Genomic DNA, 27,130 nt, shown 5'->3' with positions numbered 1-27,130 from the left:
GGGTTACAGTTAGCAAGTAAAAGGAACATGAAGCAGTAATGACGTTGACTCCTGTAAGAAGGGTGGGTAGGCGGGGTCAGGAGGGTGTTGCTATGACTACGACACTTCTCCAGTCAAGTCAGTGGTGGGAGGCAGAGAGCTAGGCGGGTGAGACTTGCTGATGGTCCTCGTGATGCTGTGAGAGGGAGGCTGTTCGTAAGCCGTGAGCTAAAATTATAGTTCAGTACAATTCAGTCTTTTCCAAGCAGCTTGCTTTCAGAATAAAAAGACAGTTGTTTTTTAAAGTATTCCCTGAGGTCGAATGTGAGGGCAATCTTAAGTGCTAGAGTAGGTCGGTAAGTCACCAGAAAGGAGAATTGACATAAAGAAGTGTATCGCCATCAATCCCATTCCCTATTCCTCCTACGTCTGAGGATTCAGAGCCCCAGCAAATCCCTAATAAGGCCTCTTATGAGTGACAGCTGCCTTCCTAGCTCTGGTCTCTCAGGACCTCCCCACTTTTCCTACGAGAACTAGATGGTCTCTCCTCCTCACCCCCACCCCCCGCCCTTGTGTCCACTGTCTTTGACCTCAGCTTTATTTTCCCCAGAGACTCTCATCACTGCCAGGACTTCCCCACTGCCACAGGCCCTATGCTGAAAAATGCTGCTCAATCTTTGCAAATGGCAGGAATACTCCTTCCTAGGAAGTGTAGTATTGACTTCTGAGGGAAAACTGGTGTTTTACTAAACTTGAATTAAGAAGACACAACTCCTTTGATAGGAGTCTGAGAGGGTGGGGAAGAAGAAAGGGAAGACTATAGGTATTTGAGGGTGGTGATTTATTTTATGTTATTTTTATCCTCAGCCAAGGACACGCTTATTGATTTTAGAGAGAGGGGAAGGAAAAGAGAGAGGGAGAGAAACATTGATGTGAGAGAGAAACATGCATCAGTTGCCTCTCGTACAACCCCTGACCGGAAATCACACCCACGACCTTCCGGTTTACCGGACTATACTCCAATGGAACCACACCGGTCAGGGCAGGATTGTGACTGGTTTTAAAAGAATGCCATCATTGTTTTAGCATGAGCTAAAACAATATGTAGTTATCTTCTAAATTAAAATGTTCATGATTCAGAGAATGCAAGAGTTACTTTTTTATTATCTACCCACTTGACATGTGTAGTCATTGAAATCTTTAGTATCAGGGAAATGGAAAACTTCCCATGAGCAATCTACATCTCTGAACCTGCCTTCCTCCACCCAAGCCCAAAATGGTTAACATTCACATCACTGTAGAGCATGTTACAATTACTTTCTTAAAAAAAGATTTTATTTATTTACTTTTAGAGTGAGGGCAAGGGAGGGAGAAAGAGAAGGAGAGAAACATCAGTGTAGGAGAGATAGTGACCGGTTGCCTCTCACACGCCCCCAACTGGGGATCTGGGCCGCAACCCAGGCTTGTGCCCTGACTGGGAATTGAACTGGCGACCTTTGGGTTTGCAAGCCAGCACTCAATCCAGTGAGCCACACCTCCCAGGGCTGCATGTATTTTTTAAACCACCTACGCATGCTGATCAATTTTAGAAGGCACTGCTGTCACACGATGCCGTTTCTTCTCTATGCGGCACGTTAACTAACAGCAAACGGGAGGCGGTGAGGAAATGACCGACTGCCGCGCTGGGGCCTGGTGAGCACACGGAAGTCACGTGCGCATCTTCAGTCAGCAGGACGTGTAAACGAGTCCCGTGCAACAGGACTGCGTAGCAAAAGGCCCAGATCAGTGATTTTCAACCTTTGTCATCTCATGGCACACATAATTACTAAAATTCTGCAGCACAGCATAAAATGTGTCTTTTGCCAATCTGACAAAAACAAAAAACAAACAAAAATCCATAGGTATTACTTTGATTCATTTGCATCAAATGGCTATTGTGTTGGCTGTTGTCATTTTTAAATATGACAACCTAAGGGAAACAAGGTCATGACCGCTGCCTAAATACTCAGGTACTGCATGTTTTAAAAATTCTTGCAGCACACAAGAAAATCGCTGGTCTAGATTGTTGTTTCAGCCTCACAAAGTCTAAGACACATTTTCCAGAAAAAGGGGTGGGGTGGGGAACCTGACTCAATCTAGGACAGGGGGCCTCAGCCACCACCCATGCAAATAACCAGCAGAAAGTCAGGCGTGGGCACAGACCAGAAGGGGCCAAAACCAGCTTTCACGCCTTCCCCAAAAGAACCAGAATAAGGGACTGTGAATGTGCACTCACCTGCCTCACCAGCTGACTCAGCTCCCACATCCTCCACCCTCGTAAACTCTGAAAGTGGGAGCCCCGTGGGACCTGCATGTAGTAAATGCCCAGTAAGTCTCACTATTACTGCTGCTGTGGACACCACATTACTGTCATTGTTCCCTGAGCACACACTGCCCCTGACCACGGGGCTCCTGACTTCGGCGACATTTGGATAACAACAAGGACATGGCAACCCGTAGCCACTGAGCTCTCACCTGACAGGCAGCGTGCTGAGCATTTCACTTAAACACGACAATGACACTAGCAGGGATGGACTGCTGTGACTAACTACTTGCAGACAAGGAAACTGAGGCTCAGAAAGATTAAGTTACTCAGAAAGATTAAGGTCATACGGTCAGATGGTGGTGAGCTGAAATTTGAGGTTGGAGGTTCTGACTTCCGACAGAGCCCACTCTCACCGCCATCGGATACCGCCCCTGGTTACCTGGTACCTGGGCAGGTAACACTGTTTACCCACTTCCCTCTATTATCTGAGTCCTCTCAACTCCTACAGAGCAGTGATTGATCACAGTCCCCTGGGTATGACAACACAAGATTCAGAAGTCCTGATTTGTGGAAAATCAGACCCAGGGCCTGCTGTGCCGGGCAGTGACAGGAGTAACGGCGCCTTTCTTCTGTGTGGAGGGATGGAGCTGGGAATAGCATCCACCGCAGGTCTGATGAGGACGAAACCTGCAGGTGGTCCTAGTCCAGGAAGGACCAGCAGCATCAAAATGTCCCCGTTCTTGGCTGGCTTGACACTCCATTTCCCCACCCGGACCTGGATGTGCTGAGACTACTAAATTTGAACTTCTGTTGCTCTAACATACCATCTTTGTTTCTCAGACTTGTATTTCCTGTCAGTTCTCTGTCCCAAGAGATAGCAAAGACAAAACTTTACACTCCTTAGAAGATAAAAGCAAGATTTGAAATGCAAGAAAAATAACACTTGAGTCGACCATAACAATTCAAATTCTCTATCGAGATGGCAAATGTTCAGCAATATTTAAGGACTATAAAGTTTCGTTAAATGGTTCCATATTTTTGTGGAGATATATAAAAATACTTTCTGAAAATATGACATATAGGACAGTGTGAAAAGCATCATATTTTACAGAAACAATGAAGTCTACCCTCGAATGTACCCTTTCAATCAGTAAACTGCAACTTCCAGGTCTCGAGGGAAAGAATCATTTTAAACCCCTTCTGTGACCGCTGGCTGCACGTTTAAATTAGGGAGAGAGTCTTTTTGAACTCGGTTTTTCAACTGTTTAAAACATCAGCAAGACAGAAGTCAGTTTGCAGTCAGATGTGATATGAGCGCCAAGACCCTTCTTAAAACCAAGAGCTGCATTAGGTAGAACCCGGAGTCCAGAGAATCCATTTTTCTTCTTCCCTGGTTCCTGCCGGAAGTTCCAGAAGTCCGTACCACGCTCCCTGAAGTTTCCCACTGTATCCACACACCGTACCCAGGTCTCAGAGTGCGTTGTACTCCACACATTTTGAGGGATCTGTAGGAAAGTGCTTCTGGCAAATGGTCATTAACCTCTTCAATCCCTAAGAAAATAAGGAAAATAAAGGTTGGTTATGACACCTTGGGACTCTTCTTACTTGCTCTCCCCTGTATTCACTGCAGTTTACCGAAGTCCCCACTAAAATGTGGCGGTCCCCAGCAGTACCACTCAGATGTACACCCAGCGGAACGTTTCTTCGTGTGCACCCAAAGTGTACAAAGTGGTCACAGCACAACTGGTCACAGTAACAGCAGCAGCAGCAACAGAGCGGGAAACCACCCAAATGTTCATCGCAGGAGGACTGTGAACACACACACATGCTCACGGATGGAGCGCTTTACAGCATCACAACGATTAACTAGGCAGAGCGGCACGGAACAACTCGGGGTCCAGCAGAGAGTTAAGCCCCGCTGCCGAGTCTCGAGCATCCATCGTACGTAATGAGACAGCTCCTCTCCTGTGTACGTCCTAGGGAAATGTGACGGAACAGGCACTCAGATCACCTGCTGTGTTCTGTGACTCAGGTGGGGACTCTGGTTGAGAACAGCCGATGTACCCGAATCTTAGGAACAATGCTGAATGTAAACAGCAAGTGGCAAAGTTTGCACAAAAGTAATAATGGCATTTTAATAAAACTCAAAAACAAGTTCAAAAATAATGTATCACTTAGAAACACACACATAACATGGCAGAATTATTTTTGAAAAAGCAAGGAAGTGACAGATTCAAGATGATGGTTACTTCTGGGGTAGGGAAGGAAAATACAGATGCATGCTTTGCAAAATGCTCTCGTTCTTAAGCCGTGATGAAGGCCTTTAGATACCTGTTTCGTTTACTTCATAACTCTCACGTGTCCTTTTGTAGGCACAAAATGCTACATAATGAAAGCATTTTAACATCCTGACACTGAGTGCGACGCTCCAAACGTGACCTGGCCGGTCTAGCCGAACTCAGTGTGGTGCGACCACACTGCCTTTGGTCCGTACCTTTGCCCCCGTGTTCCCCAGGCCTTCGGTTCTTTTTAGACAACTACAGGGCACACCACAAATTCCCACGACCTCACAAGTTTCGAGGGCTTTCTACCCTGCAGTTAGGCCAGTTCTTATCTAGTCTTTATCTTGATAGTGCTGCTTTTACGTGATGACAGGAACTATCACTCTTAAAATTCTTTTGGTCTATATTACTACTAATAAAATGATAAACTGAAAGAATTTTAAGAGTGATACTTCTTGTCATTGCATAAAAGTAGCACTATCAAGATAAAGACTAGGTAAGAACTGGCCTAACTGCAGCTCCACTTTTTAGTATGTAATACTTTTATGCCTAATTTCAAGTGTCAAATAAAAATAAAAGACCTATACATTGAAAAAATAAAAGAAAATAAAAATAAAAATAAAGTTAGAATTCTGTGTAGGACACTAAAAAAAAAATTATTTCGGTCTCCTACAACTCATCCTTACTCTGTGATCTTTTAAAACCCTTACTTAGGTGGCATTTCGTTTTCAGGTATTCCTCTTAGCTTTCCCTTCCACCGATGAGCAAACGCACCGCTAAGTCATCATCCCAATTCACAAACAGTCCAGAGACCAGGGCAGGAACCTGCGTCGGGCTGCTCTAGGTCTCTCTAGAACAGCTCCGGGAAGAGTTCTGTTAACTGTTTCATCTACCAGCCTACAGGAGTCCTTGTTTACAAGGAGAGGCTGTCAAAAGTCTTCCCAAAATCTACGTATCTACAGCTATATGGATTCGTCATTAAAAATTACATCCACCAAGAGCAGCAGCGCTTAAATTTTAATCACCTCCAATGTCACTTGTGACAAAAATTTTAAGGTTTCTCAGCTTGAGTTCACAAAAATGACAATCACCCAATGCCTATCCCATGGACAAGAAGAATGAAACCCTATCAGAGGACAGTGGATGACCAAGTGCAGGCCTATACTGGACACTGAATATGAAAGTGTGCGTACAGCACCCTGCCTGGTTCTTAGCTAGTATTTCCCCAAATTTGTTTTATTTCCTCCAAATGATACCATGAAATGTCATCTGTTAAAAGAAAGAGCTCCGTGACTCAGTGGGAAAGCAGAGCATGTGACTACAACTGCACAACGCAACAGCAGCAGGGCGTCTCTGGAAGCCTGAGGAGGAGAGGGAAAGCACCGCCTGCAATGTTGGCGGAAGTAACAGGTACCCACCTGAAACATCACCAAGCATGTAGAACTCTTAATTACTCTGTAATTACCTAACTATTCAAACAACTGTGAGGCCCAAATTGAAAACAAAACAGTTCATAAGAAACAGGTGAGAAGAGGAGTGAAGGGGGAAAGAGACGCCCTGATGAAACACAAATAGCTTTAGCAGCAGCAGAACATGGCAAGAATTAGGATGAGCAAACAAAAGACAACCGGGGGTTAAGACTGATGGAGGAGACTTTCCTGACAAGAACTGGAATCTTAGGAACCTGCCCCTTACAGAAGCTCTCTGTGAGGTTTGTGTACCCTCACCAAGCAGAATCTGGTTTAAAAATCAATGCTAGTGTCTTGTCTGAAATGTTAACTGCCAAAAAGTTCGGAAATCAGCCGTCAAGTCATAAGCAGTTTACAGTATGATAAATTTTGCAGTGAGGGTTGGTGGTACACAGCGCAGATTTTTAAGTTAAAGGGGCGCAGTTTCACAACAGCATATGGTTATTTTCCAAATGGAAAGAAACCTTTTCAACGGGCTCCCTCAGGATTTCACTTTCAAATTGCTTGTGATGCTTAGACCAGTAAGGCAGCGAGCTGTTTAACTCACTGCAAGTAGCTTCTTAGAAACTGGTGGTATTTTTGCATACAATTTTTATTTTTATAACAGCAATATATTTATTTATTAAATCTTTACTCAGGGCCCACTATGTGCCAAGCACTCTCCCAGGCTCTAGGAATATAGTTGGGAACAAAACAAAAGCTCCCCACCCTCAGTAAAGTTATGTTCTAATAAGGGAAGACAGACAAGAAACAAAATAAACACGTAACACACCTAACACGTTAGGTCATGGTAAGCACTATGGACAAGCGTAAAGCAGGGAAGGGTGGTGTGGATGTGGGGGCGTGACTGAAAGGCCTTGGGCTTGCTCCGGGTGAACTAGGGAACCACTGTGGGGCTCTGGGCAAGAGAGCGACAGAACCCGGTTTGTGACCTCACCGATCGGTCTGGGTGCTGTGCAGATCCCCAACTGCAAGGGCAGGGAAAGCAGCTCAGAGGCCACAGCGGAGACTCTGCAACACTGCAGATGACAGAGGGTGGTGGCTTCACCCAGGTGGCAGCCGGGGAGGTGGTGGGAAGGGTCAGATTTCAGGTGTACTTTGAATAGAGAACCAGCAACGTTTGGGAACAGATAGGATAGGGGCTGAACTATAAAGAATAGTCAAGAATTCCATGTGTTGTGTGTTATTATGGGGAAAAAAAAGCACATGGCTCTTACATCAAGTAATAGCAGTCCTCTGCCCCACCCTTTCCAAGCCCTCATTCCAGTGCCCCAGAGGCAACCTTTCAAATTTCTTAAGTGTTTCTTCTGGTATTTATTGCCCTATTTCCAAATACTATGCTGATACTGCTTGTTTTATTGCGACTGATTGATTGATTGATTGATTGATTTTTTAACCTACTGACTTTCTACCATGAAAGCTGAGGATTTAACTTCTACATCACGCCCACTGGCTGCACAGAAGCACGCACACACGCACCTAAACACACTTGCCCCGCCCTCCCCCGATCACAGTGCTTAGGGAACGCAGTGTTCAGCGTGTACCTTATGATGTCCACACAGACACTCCTCAAACAGAACCACACAGTGTATGACGCCGACCTCTCTGTGCACAGGTGTTCTGCCCCATCTTTTTGCTCTTCCATGCAGATGCCACCGTTCGCTCTCCAACAGCGAGACAACTCTCAGTGTGACCAAACACACCGGTACTGTGTCTGTGCCCCCCTTTCTTCTTCCTGGAGCCCTGTGCCTGCCTGTTCCAATCCAGAGCAGCTGGATTCCGGACCTCCTTGTATACTGCTCCCATCTGAGAGCCCCCCTTCTCCTTCACCCTGGAAGCTCCTTTTCCCTGCTCCTGGGCTGGATCCCACTTCTGGCAGCTTTTTTGTTTGTTTCCCTCACTTGGGGAAACACATCCTGAAGTAGAGGCAATATCACATAGTGGAGTTACGATAACCCAGGTTCAAATCCCACTCCTAGCTGTGTGGCTTTGGGAACTTAATTCTCTGTGCCTCTGTTTCCCCACTTGTCAAACAGAGAAATCATAATATCCTCACGCTGTTGCTCTGAACTGGTGCAGTGAGGCACACAGAAGTGCTGGGTGTCACTGCCCTCCCCACGTCCGAGATGGGGACGTGAGAGGGCACATTTTGAGACTTAACTGTCTGGAGATACCTTGGGCCTATGTTCACACTCAACAGCTCTGGGGTGATGCTGGCGGGGGTGGCGGGTGAAGGGATGGAGCAAAAAGGAAAAAACTCATGGACAAGGACAAGAGTGTGGTGATGGCCTTGGGGGGTGGGGGGGTAAATGGCGATGGAAAAAATGGTTTTTAAATTTTTTTAATTAAGTTTTAAAAATTATCTTCATTAAAGCCAAATTTTTACTATTCATACCTATTATCCTATTACATGTTAAATCTACCTTAAAAGCAACAAAACAAGATTTACTGCAAAATACTCTGAATTTGCTGCTCTTCAGTAAACACCCAAAGCAAACTGTAACAGTCTTATTTTAATGCTAAGGTAAGTAGAGCATAACCCTTCAACCTGGCTTCTACCTGGAAGTGTCCCCAGCCCTCAGGCTGGTACTGATCCATGGCCTGTCAGGAACTGGCCGCACAGCAGGCGGTGAGCAGCAGGCTGGAGAGCTAAGCTTCCACTGCATTACAGCCTGAGCTCCACCTCCTGTCTTCTCCTACACTCCCCTCCCCACCCCGCCCCGCACTGTAGAAAAACTGTCTTTCATCAAACAGGCCCTGGTGCCAAAGATGTTGGGGACTGCTGATATATGACACTTAAAAAGTTTTTATTTTATTCAGTGATGTCTTAAAGAATGGACTTATATCCTATCATGATATGTCCTTTTTGTTATAGTTCTTTTGCTCTCAAAATATACAGTTTTGGAATTGGAGAACATTAAACTCTAGAGAAATGTCTTTCCCTCCAAACTGCTTACCTGAATATACTTCCTCTGTGTCTCATCATTTAAAACATGTGCAACATGCTTGGAGAAAATCTTTTCCCTACCAGTTCTGGCATGGATACCAACCATAGTGACACCAATGGGCCAAGGGGCATTTCCAATGGCCATCTGAAGATAAGCATCGTTAGCCTAAAAAGATTAAGAAGAGATCAGAAGAGCAGAAACATTGTGTTGGTCCAAATTTTTGTTCCAAATATTTCACAGCTTTTTATGAATTTTCAGCCATCTCTTAAGCATGTTGAAAGTATTACCATTCCCCATATTCAAACAAAAGGTGTTAAAATATGGGATGACTGACTGCCCTGCCCAGGACCACAAATGTCCATGGAAAAACAGGAACCAAAGCTAACCTTGGGAGTAAAACACAAACATTCCTCTGCAGCCGCTATGCACTGAATAGTACTGCACTTTGATCTGGAATTACCAGGCAGGTAATTTGATGTACTGCCAGAAACTCTAGTTTGGATCTCCTTTCTACCTGGTCTTCCCCACAGGGGGCCACACAGAACACAGAGGCTGACTAGTTCCTCACAATCCAACCTGAAACGGTGCCCACTCCCCGCACAGCAGTCAGACCTCTGACAGCAGCGGGGGCTCTGCACGCTGGGGCTATTATATAGGCCCACCGCGGGGGTGTAAACAGAGAACAGATACTAGCTCTTGAATCAGCTCGAGGATGGGATCACTTCACCTTGGCCCACAAACCTGCCTAGAACCTTAAATTACTGTAAAAGCTATAAAATGTAAAGGCAGAAACCAATGAAGACAGATGGCTCTTTTTCTAAAGTAAGCCTCGTGACTTCAGAGGAAGGAAACAAAATAGCAAGAAATTCTAAAAGACCTTGAGGGTTTCAGAGAAGCCTATATATATACCCAAGCCTCAAAGAGATTTTCATTTAAACACCTTCCCTGGCTGGTGTGGCTCAGTGGACTGAGAGCCGGCTTGCAAACAAAAGGGTCGCTAGTTTGATTCCCAGTCAGGGCACGTGCCTGGGTTGTTGGCCAGGACCCTAGTTAGGGGCAGGCGAGAGGCAACCACACACTGATGTTTCTCTCCTTCTCTTTCTCCCTCCCTTCCCCTCTCTCTAGAAAGAAATAAACAAAATCTTTTTATAAAAATTTTAAAAATAAAGAAGTCAAACACCAATGTGTTAGATATGCAGAGTTGACTTTAAAAATATCAGGTATTACAAATCGGTTAACTGAAAGATCACTCCATCCATAAAGATAAATTTGGATTTGCTGTGCTCAATTTTTTTTAAGCTAAATTTTAAAAGGGCATATATACATCTAAAAAAATGTATTTTGTTTTTAGAAAGGGGAAGGGAGAGAGAGAAACATCAATGTGTGGCTACCTCTCAAGTGCCCCCTATTGGGGACCTAGCCTGCAACCCAAGTGCCCTGACTGGGAATCAAACTGGTGACACTTTGGTTTGCAGGCTGGCACTCAATCCACTGAGCCACACCAGCCAGGGCTGTATACATATTTTTATCACTGATCCCCATGTGTGTAAACTTTAACACTGGATGTTAACTGAGAAAATCTCCAATATTTAGATTCCTAAATTTCCAAAGAAAACTGCCAAATAGGTTATTAAAGTTTCTTGGTTCTTTGTGCAGTTTATACAACATAAACTTTCACCTGATGCTCATGTACGAGAATGAGAAACGTAACAAGAGGGAAAGGCAGGTGACCTGAGTTCTTTTGCAGTGACGGGGGCCTTATCCCTCCATTCCAATGCTGTCCTTGGTAAGCAGCATGCAACTGACTGAAACCACCTCAGAATAAAATTTATAGCCATAAAAACAAAAACATCTTCCTTGATAAAACTAAGTGGCTCTCATATAGGGGGAGTAAAAACAATACTTTAGCCTCATCAGCACGAGGCTCTGATCAGAGAGACCACCCAATCACCCAGGAAGGCCAGCGGTCCCTTTTGAGCACAGACACACAGAGCACAGGAAGAAGCAATGGCGTTGCCGCCGTTCTGTCGGAGCCCGTCCACTGACCTGGAACTGCTGCACCGAGATTCCCCACTGCTGCGCTCTTGGGAGGCACAGCCACCAGAAGCCCTGCTCCCCACCCTCAGCTCACGGGCCACCAAGCAGCATCCCATTTCCCATCTCCACCACTGGTGCACTAGGCCCTTCTCTCTCGTTCTGCTCCACCAGCTGACAGCCCTCCACTCTCCCCTTTCCAAACTCCACCCCAGCAGCGCTTGGGCACCAGAGCTCTTTCCCCAGGACACCGCCTCCCAGGGCCCATTCAGGAGGGAGCAAGGGGCAAGTCTTCCCCAACAGGGGGTCTGCTACTGCTGCGGTCCTGAAATGCGAGAGACGAACGCTGGCCGGCTGACATGGAACATATTCTCATAGAAACACGTATAAAGGGCGGTCAGATTCCACTGTATCATTAGTACAACCCTTTAGCTATATTATGAGTAGTACATATTTGTATCTCCACAACATTGTTTCTGTGGAAAAATTTGTCCCGAGCTGTAACCAACAATCTGCAAATTTTGAAACTCATTCCCAGGCACGAAATGCACCTTGCCCATAACTAGTACATGATCTGAAGAATCTTTATATCTGCCTTAAAAATGACTAAAAAGTACAGTGTGGCCTGAAAGTTTAATATAAAATGCCTAAAATTAAGGTGGCAATACATTAAGAAAATAAAAGGTGTTTTTTTAAAAAATAATTCATTTTACATTTATACTTAAATCTCCTATGTGATACACATTCCCTCACTAAATGAACATACTATGCGCACAACCTGGACATGCCCACACCCACAATTCCAACGCCCACATGGCAACGTACCTTCACATACTCTCTCTGCAACATGAATTTAATAATGTCTGTTATGGATTCTTTTATATCAGCAGGAAGATTCTGGAAAAGAAAAAGGGGCAAAATTAATTTTGGAAGCTTTCATGTGTAGTTAGACTGAATTTATTCTAATTTCATATATTCCATTTTTTAAAAACTTTATTTCTTAATTAGGTTTTGTTTTTTTGGTGTTGAATTTTTTAAGTACTTTGTAAATTTTGAATATTGACTCCTTACCAGATGTCTCGGCAAATGTGTTCTCCCATTCTGTGAGTTATCTTTTTATTCTGTTGCTGTGCAAAAACTTTTTAGTTAGTTTGATGTAGACTCATTTGTTTATTTTTTCTTCTGTTTCCCTTGCCTGGGAAGATATATCCAATAAAAAATTGCTACGAGCCATGTCTGAGATTTGGTTGCCTATGTTTTCTTCCAGGATTTCTACGGTTTCGGGTCTAACATTTAAGTCTTTAATCCATTTTGAATTTATTCTTGTGTGTAGTGTAAGGAGGTAGTCTAGTTTCATTCTTCTCTGCATATCTGTTCAATTAAACAACCCAATTAAAAAACAGGCAAAGGACCTGAATAGACACTTCTCTAAAGAGGACATACAGATGGCCAAAAGACATATGAAAAGATGCTCAATGTCACTTATGTGAGAAATGCAAATTAAAACCACAATGAGATAGCACCTCACACCTGTCAGAATGGCTATTATCAATAAATCAGCAAACAACAAGTGCTGGTAAGGATTCGGAGATAGGGGAATCCTTTTGCACTGTTGGTGGGAACGCAGACTGGTTCAGCCATGGTGGAAAGCAGTATGGAGATAACCTCAAAAATTAAAAATGAATCTGCCTTTTGACCCAGTGACCCCATTTCCGGGAATATATCCAAAGGAACCCAAAACATTAATTCAAAAAAACATAATCACCCCTATGTTCATTGCAGCATTATTTACAATCTCCAAGATATGGAAGCAGCCCATTAATGGCATAAAGTGTCCATTAATAGATGATAAAACAACTACGGGATATTTACACAATGGAATACTATTCAGGTGTAAAAAACGTTACCCTTTGCGACAGTATGCATTGACCTGGAGAACATTATGCTAAATGAAATAAGTCAGTCAGAGAAAGATAAATGCCCTATGATTTCCTCATATGAGGAATCTAGTCAACAAACTAAACTAACAAGGAAAATGCGGACAGACTCATAGATGGAGAGCAGGATGACAGCCAGCTGAAGGGGATTTTAGGGGATGGAGACTGAACCAAAAAAGAAAAAGGACTCGTGGACATGGACAACAGTGTGGTGATTGCTATGGGAAGGGGGGATGTATGGGGACTAACAGGTAATGTAAAAAAATACAATAAAGATTTAAAAAAAAAGATTTCATTTCTTCTTAGAGAGGGGGAGGAAAGGAGAAAGGGAGGGATAAGAATATTGATTGGTTGCCTCTCATACACACCCTGACCAGGGACCTAACCTGTGAGGCAGGCACATGCCCTGATCTGGAATTGAACTGAACTTTCATTTTGCAGGATGATGCCCAAACAACTGAGCCACACCGGTCAGGGCTATATGCTGTTCTTTAAAACTCAGTTAAGAAAAGCATTTTTTGAGATTCCTTACCCTTTTCCGTAGCTTTCTGAACAGGGGTCTGAGATAGGACTCAGTCTGTTTCTGCGTAGCACTGTTCAGTTTACCCTGCACACTGCGCTTCACATAATCTTCCCTGGCATTCAGTTCTTTAGCCCAAACACCGAGAAGGAACTGTGGAGAGAATGGGTGAATTTAGACGACAGTGCCACCCAGTGGTTGAACAGGTTTAAAAGTTTGCTAACACAAAGTACTCAGTGTAGTACCATCCTTAAATTTCTTGACTGATTACATTATTATCCACTAATACTTAGTTAATGAACTATATCTGCTCATTCTGTCACAAATGTTTTAAAGTAGCACCTTTGACGATTCACAAACCCCCCTGTTCTATGTATGTTCCTAGTTCAAAGATAATCCATTTCCCCCCAAAAGAATTACCCAATTGCATGAATAAGTATTTGGCAGAAATAAACTTTCACTTATATTTCTATCACATAAAATTTGTCCCACCTAGATTATCAGCCACAGCACCATAAAGGCTGTGATAGTTAATAAATCCCCCAAGTACGATGTCGTACTATGTGGACTTTCTACTTTTGCAGCAGAGACAATAATTTAGTTAAAAATTCCCACCAAAGTGCCTAAATAAAAGAGAAGAACAGAACAGAAAAAAAAGAACCTATGACCCATACTTTCCCCCTAACCAACCCCGGAAAACGACCACAGTGCCCACTGGGGTGACCTGTACGATGAGCACCCTCCTAGAGGCAGGTGACAGCAAGGGCTGAGGAGAACATACCCGACTCCTGGCCTCTGTGCGACCCTGTATAAGGAGGCGCTGTCATTCTAAAATTCCAGTTCATGATGTAGAGTTTCGTGCCCTACCCAGTCCCGTATCATTTCCTCAATACATTCAGAGTCTTTTTTAAAAGACCTTATTTATTTATTCATTTTTAGAGAGAGGGAAGGAAGGGAGAAAGAGGAGGAGAGAAACACTGATGTGAGAGAGAAACATCAATCGCTTGCCTGTAAGACACGCCCAAACCAGGGACCCGGACATGTGCCCTGACCGGGAATCAAACTGGCGACCTTTCACTTTGCAGGACTGAACACAAAATATTTTTGAATAAATGCTAAACTACTAAAGACAGATATGCTGAGAAGTAAGATGGAATGATCATATCACAGCAAGAATAAAGAGCTGTCTGAGGAACTGAGAAAATTTACGGTCTCTAAAAGGTTACTGATGGGTTTGCATTTTTCACTGCCAATGTCTTCTTCCCTCCTTCCTTTCCTTACTCTCATCACCTCCCATAAAAGCTTCTAGAACTCTCTCCTCATTTCAGTCCTTCCTCAAGTGCTTCAGAAAAATGTAGAGCTCCCTGTACTTCTTGTTCTATCCACTGCTGTAATTGTATTCTTTGTGTTTACATCAATAAGCCAGCTTTTAAAAAAGTGCCAGAGAAACATAAATATCTACTTAGATTAACCTCTATATCCAAGTACATAGCAAAATCACAAACAGTGCACGTGTCAGAAATGTTTATTGAGCTTTCCCTTCCCAGTCTTTTACCCTTGACAATCCAAAACTATAAAAACAGATACTAACCAATGAAAATGTCCTCCTTTCGAAACTTAAAAGCACATACCTTAAGGAATTTGGTAATGATGTCCATGTCTTTATGATCATCACCTTTTCCTAAAGATTCTCCCAAAGCCTGAGGAAAAATAATGTTCCTGCTCATGAGTGAAGAGCAACAACTGAATAGATACATTATCAACACCAGTCTAAACGTGGCTCTTTATTACACAGACTGTCCAATTGTTATTTAAAAACATACGGAATTTCCAGATAAGTTTTTTTAAAAACCACCAACTTGCCATTTAAATTGTGAAAGCATGTTATCTTTTATGAACCAGAAGACAAGAGAGAGGGTAAGGAGTGACTGTTAGTGCACAGGAGATTTTGTCTCAGGGGAACAGTCGTTCTAAAATTGGGATGAGATGATAACTGTACCACCCTGTGAATTTATAAAGACCACTGAATTGTACACTTTAAATTGGTAAATTGTAGGACAGGTAGATTTCTGGACAAAGCTGTTGGAGGAAAAAAGAAAACCTAGAGATGATTGCACACACCAATTATTCCAATATAATTTAGAGCCCATAGACAGATGTTGGGGTGGGGAGGTACAATTAAAAGGACACCCTCCTCAACAACGATATCAACAGGTGCAAGAGCAAGGATTAAAAGAAAAAGAAAAACTAACACTTTACATTGTATTAAGTATTAAGGGCTTTAAACTAAGCCATATTGTTTGCGTGAGCTAGATATTTGGATAATACAGCATTGTTCTTTAATCGAGATTACATGTATCACTTCACATTCAACACACTGATGACAATCAGAAAGCACAAGAGTGCCCAGTGCTGACAGAGAGTAGGGCTGGAGACACACCCTGCTGGTGGGGTGCAGACGGGCACACCCCACCAGTCATCTGGACAGCAGCGTAGCGGTACAGCTGAACCTGGTTCTCGAACTTAATTCCCTCCGGAAAACTGTTTGAGAAGTGATCTGCCTGAAAACCAAATCTCCTTTCTGTGTCGCCAGGGAAGCACGACTGATCGATCACAGGTCTCAGCAGGAAAGGGTCACCAGGTAGAGAATCGAGACCTGACGTTGTCTTAGACAACCGAGACATTTATTTTGTGAACAACTCGGTCGAGAACCAAAATTTTCAAGAACCAACATGTTCGAGAACTGAGGTTTGACTGTACTTAGACAAATTAAATATATATAAACCCAGCAATCCCACTTCTGACTCCACGGGGGTGATGTACAAGATCATCCACCACAAAGCTGTCTGTGGTGAGAGGGAGCTGGGAGCCACCCAGTCGTCCATCGTTACGGGAGAACAAAAGTAAATGGCAGTGAATGCCACAGGGGAGGAAATATTACTTAGCAGTTTAAAAGCAAAGGTTTAGTGTACACAGGCATCAAGGATGGATATTAAACACAGAGTTCAAAGTATAAAAAGGAAAAGTCAAAAGCAGGAAGAATTTCACAGTAGAACACCATTTATGGAAATCAAAAACTCATGCTCCCAAAACACTACTAGTTTCACTAGTTTTAGAAGAGCACCAACAAACAAAACAATGCATATCAAATGTATCAGAATGACTACTTTTGAAGGCAGGAAGTAGGGGAATGAATGTGCGTGGACAATGAGAAAGAAGGGAGTTAATAAACGAAAGCATGAAATGATAGAAGGGCCTCTGTAACGATCGAAGACGACAGTGACAGTGTGCTCTGCACTGACCGACCTCATGAACTCAACCATTTGCTGCTGCCCGGAATGAGAGGTGTGACGGGGAGCGGGGTAAGGTGGGTGTAGAGATTACCTCTAACTCTTCTATTGTGGTGTTTTCTTCATGAACTTTCAAATCATTCTGTGTGTCTTCCTCTCCAGGTTCCTGACCACCCACAAGTTCATTGAGGTATTGCTGATCAATCTTATCCAACGCTGCTTTCAGATCATTTCTCAATCCCTGAGAAAGGCGAAAAGTTGCACCCAGTATAAAATGTCACTCACATCACACTTGATTTTTCACGAATAATACGTATCGCTCATCTCAGACGACCGGTCAAGAGGGCGGAGTAGGTAAACACTGCACTCGCCACCTCCCGTCTGTACTTGCCGTGGAGAACCACCTGCAGACTATTCTGCATTCCCAAAACATTCCGCAATGTCTGCTGTATAAAATCAGTATCTCTCTACATCCCAGGCTATCACTACATTTTTAACTCCAGCGAATTCCACACTGCATTCACATCCAGTTTGTGACTAGTAAGAATGGGAGCCTTAAGCTGGGTCCTTACGTTACACTGTATACACAAAAATTAATTCCAAAGGGATCAAAGACCCAAACAGAAGACTAAAACGATAAAATTCTTAGAAGAAAACACAGGGGAAAAGCTTCATGACATTGGATTCGGGAATGATTTCTTGCATAGAACACCACAAGCACAGGCAACAACAACAAAAACGGGTAAGTTGAACTTCATCAAAATGAAAAACTTTTATGCATCAAAGACACTATCAACAGAGTGAAAACATAACCCATGGAAAGGGAAAAAAAGACTAGCAAATCACGTATTTGATAGAGACTGATATCCAGAACACATAAAAACTCCTACAACTTAACAACAAAAATCCACCCACATGATTCAAAATGGGCAAAGGAGTTGAACAGAGTAAGACATGCATATGGCCAATAAGCAAATGAAAAGATGCTCAACGTCACTAGTAAGTACACACGAGAAATCCAAGCCACAATGATATATCAGTTCACACACAAGGATGGCTATTTGCAAAGAACAAAACAAAACAAAACCCCAGAAAATAACAACTAGTAGCTAGGATATGGAGAAATGGAACCCTTGTGCATTGCTGGGGATGTAAAATGGTGGAGCTGCTGTGGAAAACTGTTGGCAACACCTCAGTAAGTTAATATACCACACCAAGACATGTTATAATTAAAATGGGAAAGTTAAAGACAAGGAGAAATTCTTTAAAGGAGCAAGAGAAAAACAACTTGGTACATGTTGTACAATGAAACCACATGCAGGGATGTTACAGGCCGGAGGGGAGTGGCACAATGTGTTCAAAGTACTAAAAGAAAAAAACTTCCAACCAACAATACTCTACCTGGCAAAGTTATAATTCAGAATTGATAGAAAGATAAAGAGTTTTCCAGGCAAGCAAAAGCTAAAGGAGTTCACCACTACTAAAGAAATGTTAAAGGGATTTTTTTCCCTCAACTTGAAAGAAAGGGCTCAAGTGAGTAAAAAAGAAAAGTATAGAAAAGTAGAAATCTCACTGTTAAAGGTACATATAGAGTAAAGGTAGTGAATTAATCACTCACAGAGCTCGTATGGAGGTTAAGACAAAAGTAGTAAAAACAATTATAACTACAATAATTAATTAAGGGATACAGAAGAGAAAAAGATGTACAGTGTGACATCAAAAACATACAACGGCTTCTGGTCAAGATGGAGGTGTAGGTGTACATGGCTCGCCTCCTTGCACAACCACGGCAATAATTACTAGATTACAAAACAAGTATCACCCAAAATCATCAGATAATCAATCTGTATGGAAGTCGGACAACGAAGAAGCCCCGTTCGTCACAGGCTTGAACAAGACTAGAATAAAGCAGGTTGTAGTAAGTTAATATTAAAAGGTAGAAGATTTTTAATGTAATAAAATGAGTAGTAAAAAATTAAATAAGATAAAAACAGTAGTTCACAGTAGTATTTTACTCTATCTTCTAATAAAGAAAGTGACTTAGGATATAAAAGAGAAATAAATGTTGGTAAAATGAAGCATTGTAAAAACCTCTAACTCTTCCCAAGAATTTAGGTTAAGAAAGCGTTACAAAGGACTAAAAATAAAGAAAAACAAACTGTTAACATTAATTATATGTTGTAATTAGTATATAACATATATTAATGTTATATTTGTTATGTAAATGAAGAAATTTTTTTTTAAATTCATTTATGCTTTGGGAGAAGCTGTTAAACACAGAATAAACAAATGATTCAGCAATTCCACTTCTGGGTATCCATACAAAAGTGAAAGGAGGGAATGAAACAGGTATTTGTACACCCAAGTTCATCAGCTTTATTCACAACAGACAAAGGGTAGAAACCACTCAAACGTCCATCTAGGATGAAGGGATAAACAAAATGGGGTTCATACAGACAATGGAATATATTTCAGCCTTAAAAAAAAAAAAAGGGAAATTCTGACACATGGTACAACACGGATGAACCTTCAAGGTGTTACACTAAGTTTGAAGACTGGTCCAGTGGAGCCTTCAAATGACCTCAGCCATTCACCTGACTGCAATCACCTGCAAGATCCCAAGCCAAACACTGCCCCGCTTAGCTCAATCAAACCACGGAACTGTGAGAGATAATAATAAATTATCTTACAGGTTTCAGAATGGTCTGTCGCAGTCATAGATGACTGCAAAGATTTCGTAATAATGAATTGTTTTAGGCTACCAAGCTTCGGGTGGTTTGTTCCATAGCCATAGATAACCCACGCCTGTGGCCAAGTAAATGATAGAAGAAGTGGGTAAGTGAATAAGGCCACAGGGTATCTGAACAACACTATTGTACATGACATTTGTCCAAAGCATAAAACATACTCTTTTCAAGAGCCTGAAGAATAGTCACCAAAACAAACCATGAGCTGAGCCATAGAACAGTACCAGAGCCCTAAATGTAAAAGCTAAACCTTACTAGCTTTTAGAAGAAAATACACAAGAGTATCTCTTCAAGATCTTAGGATATGGAAAGATTTCTTGGGCAAAACACTGAAAGCAAGAACGATAAAACCAAATCCTGATAAAGCAGACTTCATCAAAATTTAAAATCTACTCCCCTCCCCCCCTCCAAAGACACCAATAAGAGAATCATTAAGGCACAGACCAGGAGAAAATAGTCACAAAATATATTTGTGTGTATCTCACAAAAGATTTATATTCAGAATATATGAGGAACCCCTACAACTCAAAAATAAAAAGAATCCAATTAAAACGTGAAGACTTAAACACGTGCTACACAGAGAAAATATAGACAATAAGTCCACAAGAAAAATGCTCATGATCTTTTGTTATCTGGGAAATGAGAATAGAAGCACAATGACACACTATTACACATACCAGAAAATGGTTAAAATTAAATGACTAACAATAACAAATGCTGATGCCATCTGGAAATATTTGGCATTTCTTAAAAAGTAAGCACACATTCACTCTTCCTATTCAGCAAGTCCACTTCCAGGTGTTTACCCAAGAGAAACAGCAAAAGTTCAAACAAAATTTCAAATAAGAATGTTCATGGCAGTTTTATTTATAATGGCCAAAATTTGAAGACATATGGTGGTATATTCATATGACTGAATACCATCAGCTACTGATATCTGCAATAAAATGGGTGAATCTAAAAACCATTATGCCAATCAAAACAAGCCAGACACTACGACTTCATCTATAAGAAAAAGTAGAACAAGTAAAATTAATCTATGGCGACAGAATTTGAAAAGGTGGTTGCCCAGGGGAGGAAAAGGAGGAATGTGGGATGGGACAAGAAGGGGCACCAGGGAACTTTCTTAGATGATGAAAATGCTCTGTATCTTCACAAGGGTAGTGGTTACAAGCTTACACATAGTTGTCAAAATGCACAGAACCGTATGCTTAAGATATGAGCTTTAAAAAAATTTTTTTAAATTACATCACCAGCAGTAAGTAATCTGGGAACTTTTATCACTTTTCCTTGCAATGATGCAATTGGTCAAACTCCATCGGACTTCGTACTATTCTAGTTTATGTGCCATAATGATATTCTTCTAGCTTTGTTCTGTCTGCTTACCTTGTTAACTTCTGGTGTGAGGATCTCTATTTTTCTTAAACGTTGAAAAGCGTCATAATCAGTTTCTCCAAATAGTCTGATTGGTTCTCCTCTTTCTCTCAGTCTTCTGATAACCTATTTAAAAAAAACAAACACAGTAGTAATTCCTTACATTATCAGTAATAGTAATTCCTATTTTAGGTGACCAAACACTTATTTTGAAATGTCAATGCAAAAGTTGTGTTTGTCTTTCCTTCAATTTTCCATCAACAAACATACTAACTCACTGTCACACCTTCAATGGTCCTAATGGTTTCAGGTCCTTTGGATGTTTCAGGAAGGTACCAATCTATGTAGTAGAATACATAAGAAAAATACAAGATGGGAGCGAGTGATGATACTTATATAGAGAAGGAAAATACGGTTTGGAGCCAGCTGATGACTCAATGGCCAGAGCCAAGGTCAGGTGCAACACTACACTTAAACCAAACACTTGTCCCCCAGAAGGGAAAGTGAGCACGATCGAGATGCGGCACGTGCAGGGCTTCTGAGGAGTGGACAATACTCTACTTCTTGACTTGGGTGATGGTTATTTGAGTGTTGGTTTTAAAATTATCCATTACATTGGACATATGTGTTTTATACACCATGTACATACTATATTTCATGAAGAGGAGATACAAAAGTTAGAATTAAAAGTTGGTCCAAATTTTTTTTTCTAGGTATCAAGAGCTTTAGCTGGGAACACATTAAGAAACTGTTAGCAGGGCTCCCAATGGATTAACTGAAGCTTGTATTAAAAAGAAACTTAAGGGGTCTATTGCCTTCTCTAATCAATGCAGAAATGACCTCAAAAACACCTTTGTCAGGTCCCCATCTGACAAGTGACAGGAATTACATTCCTTCATGAAACACCCTACCCCATTTTTGGATATGTTTTGCTTCTCAAAAAAATTAAAATCAACCTCTCTTAAATTTCTACCCCATCATCTTAGCTCTACTTTATGAAAGTATACAGAATACTCAATTCCTTTTCAAAATTAGAGCTGGAAGACTTCTGGCCAAGGTGGAGGTGTAGGTAGATACACTTTCTCTCCTTGCACAATCAAAAGAAGGAAAACAACAAATTTAAAAACAAAATAACCAGAACTGCCAGAAAACCTAACTATATGGAAGTCCAACAATCAAGGAGTTAAAGAAGAAACATTCACCAAGACCGGTAGGAGGGGTGGAGACGGGCAGCCAGGATGGAGAGGACTCACAGCAAGGCGGTGGCTGGAGGACCAGGTGGCGGAGGCAGCGGCTGGCTGACTGGGGCAGGCAAGTCGGTGGCTGGTGAACCCATGCAATCCCAAATTTGCATGGATAAACCGGGAGGAACAACTGGGGAGTGAGACAGACTGCACAACCCATGGTTCCAGCATGGGGAAATAAAGTCACAAAACCTCTGGTTGTAAAAACCTATGGGGGTGGTAGTGGTGGGATAAACTCCCAGCTTCACAGGAGAATTTGCTGGAGAGACCCATAGGGTCCTAGGATGTACACAAACCCACAACCCAGGAATCAGCACCAGAAGGGTCCAATTTGCTTGTGGGTAGCAAAGGAAGTCATTGAAACCCAGCAGAGAGCTGAGCAAGTGGCATTGTTCCCTCTTTGACCCCTCCCCCACATACAGCACCGCAAGGCAGCAATGTGGGTGGCCCCACCCTGGCAAATACCTACTGCTCCACCCCTTACAAATCTGCAGGTGCCCCGAGACAAAAAATTGTGGTGCAAATGAAAAAACAGATCAAAACTCCAAAATTAAAACTAGGCCAGGAAGGGATAGCCAATCTATCAGATGCACAGTTAAAAACACTGGTAATCAGGATACTCACAGAAATGGCTGAGTATGGTTGCAAATTAGAGGAAAAAGTTAAAGGCTATGCAAAGTGAAATAAAGTAAAATATACAGGGAACCAAGTTTGAAGGGAAAGAAACCAGGACTCAAAACAACGGTATTGAGCAGAAGGAAGAAATAAACATTCAACTACAACAGAATGAAGAAACAAGAATTCAAAAAAATTAGGAGAGGCTTAGGAACCCCTGGGACAACTTTAAATGTTCCAACATCTGAATCATAGGGGTGCCAGAAGAAGAGGAAGAGGGAGAAACTGAAAATTTATTTGAAAAAATAATGAAGGAAAACTTCCCCAATCTGAAGGAAATAGACTTCCAGGAAGTCCAAGAAGCTCAGAGAGTCCCAAAGAGGTTGGACCCAAGGAAGCACACATCAAGGCACATCATAATTACATTAACCAAGATGAAAGATAAGGAGAGAATCTTAAAAGCAGCAAGAGAAAAGGAGACAGTTATCTACAAAGAAGCTCCCATAAGACAATCTGATGATTTCTCAAAACAAGCCTTGCAGGCAAGAAGCGGCTGGAAAGAAGTATTCCAAGTCATGAAAGGACCTACATCCAAGATTACTCTATCCAGCAAAGCTCTCATTTAGAATGGGAGGGCAGATAAAGTGCTTCCCAGATAAGGTCAAGTTAAAGGAGCTCATCATTGCCAAGCCCTTATATATGAAATGTTAAAAGGACTTATATAAGAAAAAGAAGACAATCAAAACTATGAACTGTAAAATGACAACAAACTCTCAACTATCAACAACTGAACCTAAGAAACAAGAACAAAAACAAAAACAAACTGAGCAAACTAGAAGAGGAACAGAATCACAGAAATAGAGATCACATGGAGGGTTATCAGCGGGAGGGAGAGGGGGGAGAATGGGGTAAAAGGTACAGGGAATAAGAAGCACAAATGGCAGGTATAAAACAGACAGGGGGCGGTTAGGAATAGTATAGGAAACGAAGAAACCAAAGAACTTGTACGTATGAGCCACGGACATAAACTAAAGTGGGGGAATGCTGGAAAGAGTGGGGGTGCAGAGCGGAGGGTAACAAAAGGGAGGAAAAAATGCAACAACTGTAATAGCATAATCAATAAAATATATTTAAAAAAAATTTTTTAAACTAGAGCTGCTGTCAATGGATAGTTTAAAAGTCTCTAAAATTCCTCTCTTCAGACTAAGTATTCAAACTACCTTCCTCTAATTTCACATGACAGCTTCCAGAGTCAGCCATCCTTTCCTCTGAGAGTTTCCTTTTGTCCAAAGCTCTTTTTTGTTTTGTAACTTCTGAATAGTTTGAGTTCTCTGTGTCACGTAAGTATCCTCATCCAAGGGTATGTTTATTGATTTTATTTTTTATTAATCCATTGTTTTTTATTGATTTGAGAGAGGGAGAAAGACCGAGACAAAGAGACAGACAGCAATCGGTTGCCTCCCATGTACACTCCAACCAGGGATCTAACCCTGACTGGGAATCAAACCTGCAAACCAGTGTACAGGATGATGCTCCAACCAACGGAGTCTCCAGCCAGGGCTCACATAAATATCTTACAAAAAACATTTTTTTTAAGGAAAATAATAGTTGATATTGACCAGGACATGGGCGAACACTATAGATGGGAATATAAACCAGAGTAACTGACATAGAGCCCTCTAATAAGTATACATAAAAAGTCTTAGAAATGTACAGAGACTTAAATCTTTCATACATACACTCCAGAAATCATACTTGTAGAAAAATTTCCAATGGAAATAATCACACATTATTACGCACGAATTACGTCCACAGAAGGATCCTCCTCTCAGTGTGATTTATAATATGGGAAGGCTAAAGCAATCTGAATGACCATCAATAAAGAACCGGTTTTTGAAATGTCTCTGCATTTTGCCTTAGAAAGATATATTAAGGGAAAGTAAGTTACAAAACAGTACATTATTTAAAATAATTTAGACAAATAATATAAGTAAATTATTTAGAACATATACATTTAAATCAATCTGCTTAGTTTTTAAAGTTTAGAATGATAGATACTTTTAAAAGTTTAACATAACAGTATCCAGAAAAGCAGAGATAATTTAGAACTTCATGAAGAAAGCTGGCGAGCTGTACAATGACTGAGTTCCGTAAGTCACCTTCTATGGGAAATAGTCACATAAAACTACTGGACAGAACTAGAGATAAATGCAAAGTCTGTGCAGAGTTTTCTTTTTTCACAAAACACTCTACGTAAGCTTACCTCTTGCCTAGAAAGAGTCATGGGTAACTTTTCCTCTGCCAGTTCAAGTTCTAATACTGGATTCGATGAAGTTGATGGTTTCTGGTCCTCCTCTTTTGGCTGTATCTATAATGGCCAAAGAAGAAATGAAATTCAGCTTTTAAAACATACTTAATATTTATCATTCTATTAGCTTAGCTGTTCATGAAAGTTAAATATGTTTTAAATATTGAAGGTCTTCTAAACGTCCCTTCAAGGAAAGAGCTCATAATAAATGGCAGCTTTTAAGAGCTTATCAAACTTGTCCAATTCAATTCAGCATAAATAGAAAGCACACACACTGGAGACAGCATTCTTGCTACAGAAGAGTGACGTAAGTATAATAGTCTCCAAAATCAGAACCTTACAAGAGCTGAGATTTAGGCTCACTCTCTCCCTCAATTCTAAGGAATTTTACTCTTTTCTCAAAAAACAATCAACCTGCCCTGGCTGGTGTGGCTCAGTGGATTGAGAGCGGATCGATTCCCAGTCGGGGCACATGCCTGGGTTGCGGGCCGGGTCCTCAGTGGGGGCCATGTGAGGGGCAGCCACACATTGATGTTTCTCTCCCTCTCTGTCTCCCTCCCTTCCACTCTCTCTAAAAATAAATAAATAAAATATTAAAACAAAAACAGTCAATCTGCTTCTCCTCTTTCAGAAAATCATCTTACAGGGTTGTCTGATCCTTGCTTGCTCTGGGTTCAAAGTGAAGGTCAAAGAACTCCTTTCCAACAGAAACCAGTGAAGCCTCAAGATCCAGCTTTTTCCTCCCCTAATTTTTGAAAGGTATTATTCCAAGTGCACAGAAATCACTGTTGGACATGTAGAAGAATTTCCAACGCTGTGTAGACCTTGCCCACAAATGGAGCTACAATGCTTGTGAGAAAATAATGAAAAACAGTGCCTCTCTACCAACACCACACAAAGAAAAGTGTGGACATACTTGTTGACATGAACCTGCAGAGAAAAAAAATCTCTTCATATATTTCCTTGACTCTGCCACCCAAGTCACAGTTTGGGAAAATCGAGTTCAGCAATTTATAAGCCCCACTCTGTGCTCTGTAAAACAATATTGAAACATGGTTTCCCAAGTGACCAAAAGAAAAATCTAAAATGCCAAAAGAAGTAAGATTGAAAAAATATAAAAGATCAACCCTAAATAAAAACTCGCATTCAAGTAAGAAAGGCTATATGGTTAAAATTATAGAACTTATGACTGTATTTTAATAGTTAGGGTTATCAGTATTAATAGTGTAAAAGAAAACTGAGATTTAAAAAAAACTATCTTTCCTATTTTTACAAACCAAATCAGCATCAAGCCTTAAAAAAATGGGAACTTGTTTCTAGAAAGTAATAAAAAGCAATACGGGCTCTATTTCCATTACTACCAAGAAGGAAATATTTTAAATGATTTAGAAAGAATAACCTGTGCTTTCTTTTTAAGCATAAAAACAGGCTATTTCTCAAAAAATCTTAGGATGAAAAGTAGTGTTAATTATGGACTGGCAGCTGGATTCAACACGACAGGCAATACCTTTGCAGTAATTGTTTTGTTCCAGTGCTTTCCTATATGTAAGCAAGAAAGTGCTGCCACATCACCGAAGCAACCTACGCAAAGCAAAAAGGCCACCATTTTAAAAAAGTATTTTCCTACCTTATGAAAAAGTTGAAAGGCTCAAATTTAAAGATTTGGGAAAGCAACAAGTCAGCAGACTAAACCCAAGGTAATTTTAATTCCAAATTGAGTTGGAAGTTAGACAATATTGGGCAAGCAAAACATGAGAATTCTTCTTTCTGAATATCTATTCGATGGTTACTTACACAAAACATATTCTAATTTCCTAAATTAGAAGTAAATGAAATCAATATATTCATGGAAAACATCAAAATACCAACATAAACTTTCATATTTCAGAAACCTACCAGAAATATAATGACATTTTTCAAACTTGCCCTTTCCCAACACTGCAAAATAAAACCAAATGCATACACAAACCATTTGCATCACACATGCTCCCCTCTGGAAATGCTATGCCAGATACATTTATTGCCAGAACTTTCAACATGACATGCACAAGAGGATTGTTTTAAATTGGTGTTTCACA

At 41.3% G+C, this 27,130-nt stretch overlaps 1 protein-coding gene across 5 annotated transcripts in view; it reads right to left on the bottom strand.

Moving 5' to 3' along the window:
* Positions 1 to 1,292: 1,292 nt before the first annotated feature.
* LOC112322702 (pre-mRNA-splicing factor 18) overlaps positions 1,293 to 27,130 on the bottom strand; it is a 50,180-nt gene continuing 24,342 nt past the window's right edge. For all 5 annotated transcript variants that reach the window (XM_053922299.2, XM_053922298.2, XM_053922300.2 and 2 more), the window contains 8 exons: positions 25,008 to 25,112; positions 20,898 to 21,011; positions 16,859 to 17,005; positions 15,106 to 15,174; positions 13,487 to 13,627; positions 11,843 to 11,914; positions 8,993 to 9,148; positions 1,293 to 3,835 (listed from right to left, as the gene is read on the bottom strand). In XM_053922299.2, coding sequence (XP_053778274.1) covers positions 3,755 to 3,835; positions 8,993 to 9,148; positions 11,843 to 11,914; positions 13,487 to 13,627; positions 15,106 to 15,174; positions 16,859 to 17,005; positions 20,898 to 21,011; positions 25,008 to 25,028 — 801 coding nt within the window. In that variant the 5' untranslated portion in view covers positions 25,029 to 25,112 and the 3' untranslated portion in view covers positions 1,293 to 3,754. The remainder of the gene's footprint in view (positions 3,836 to 8,992; positions 9,149 to 11,842; positions 11,915 to 13,486; positions 13,628 to 15,105; positions 15,175 to 16,858; positions 17,006 to 20,897; positions 21,012 to 25,007; positions 25,113 to 27,130) is intronic.

This window comes from Desmodus rotundus, chromosome 4 (assembly GCF_022682495.2).
Source record: "Desmodus rotundus isolate HL8 chromosome 4, HLdesRot8A.1, whole genome shotgun sequence".
Classification (NCBI taxonomy): Eukaryota; Metazoa; Chordata; class Mammalia; order Chiroptera; family Phyllostomidae; genus Desmodus; species Desmodus rotundus.
This window is presented reverse-complemented; position numbering and strand designations above follow the sequence as displayed.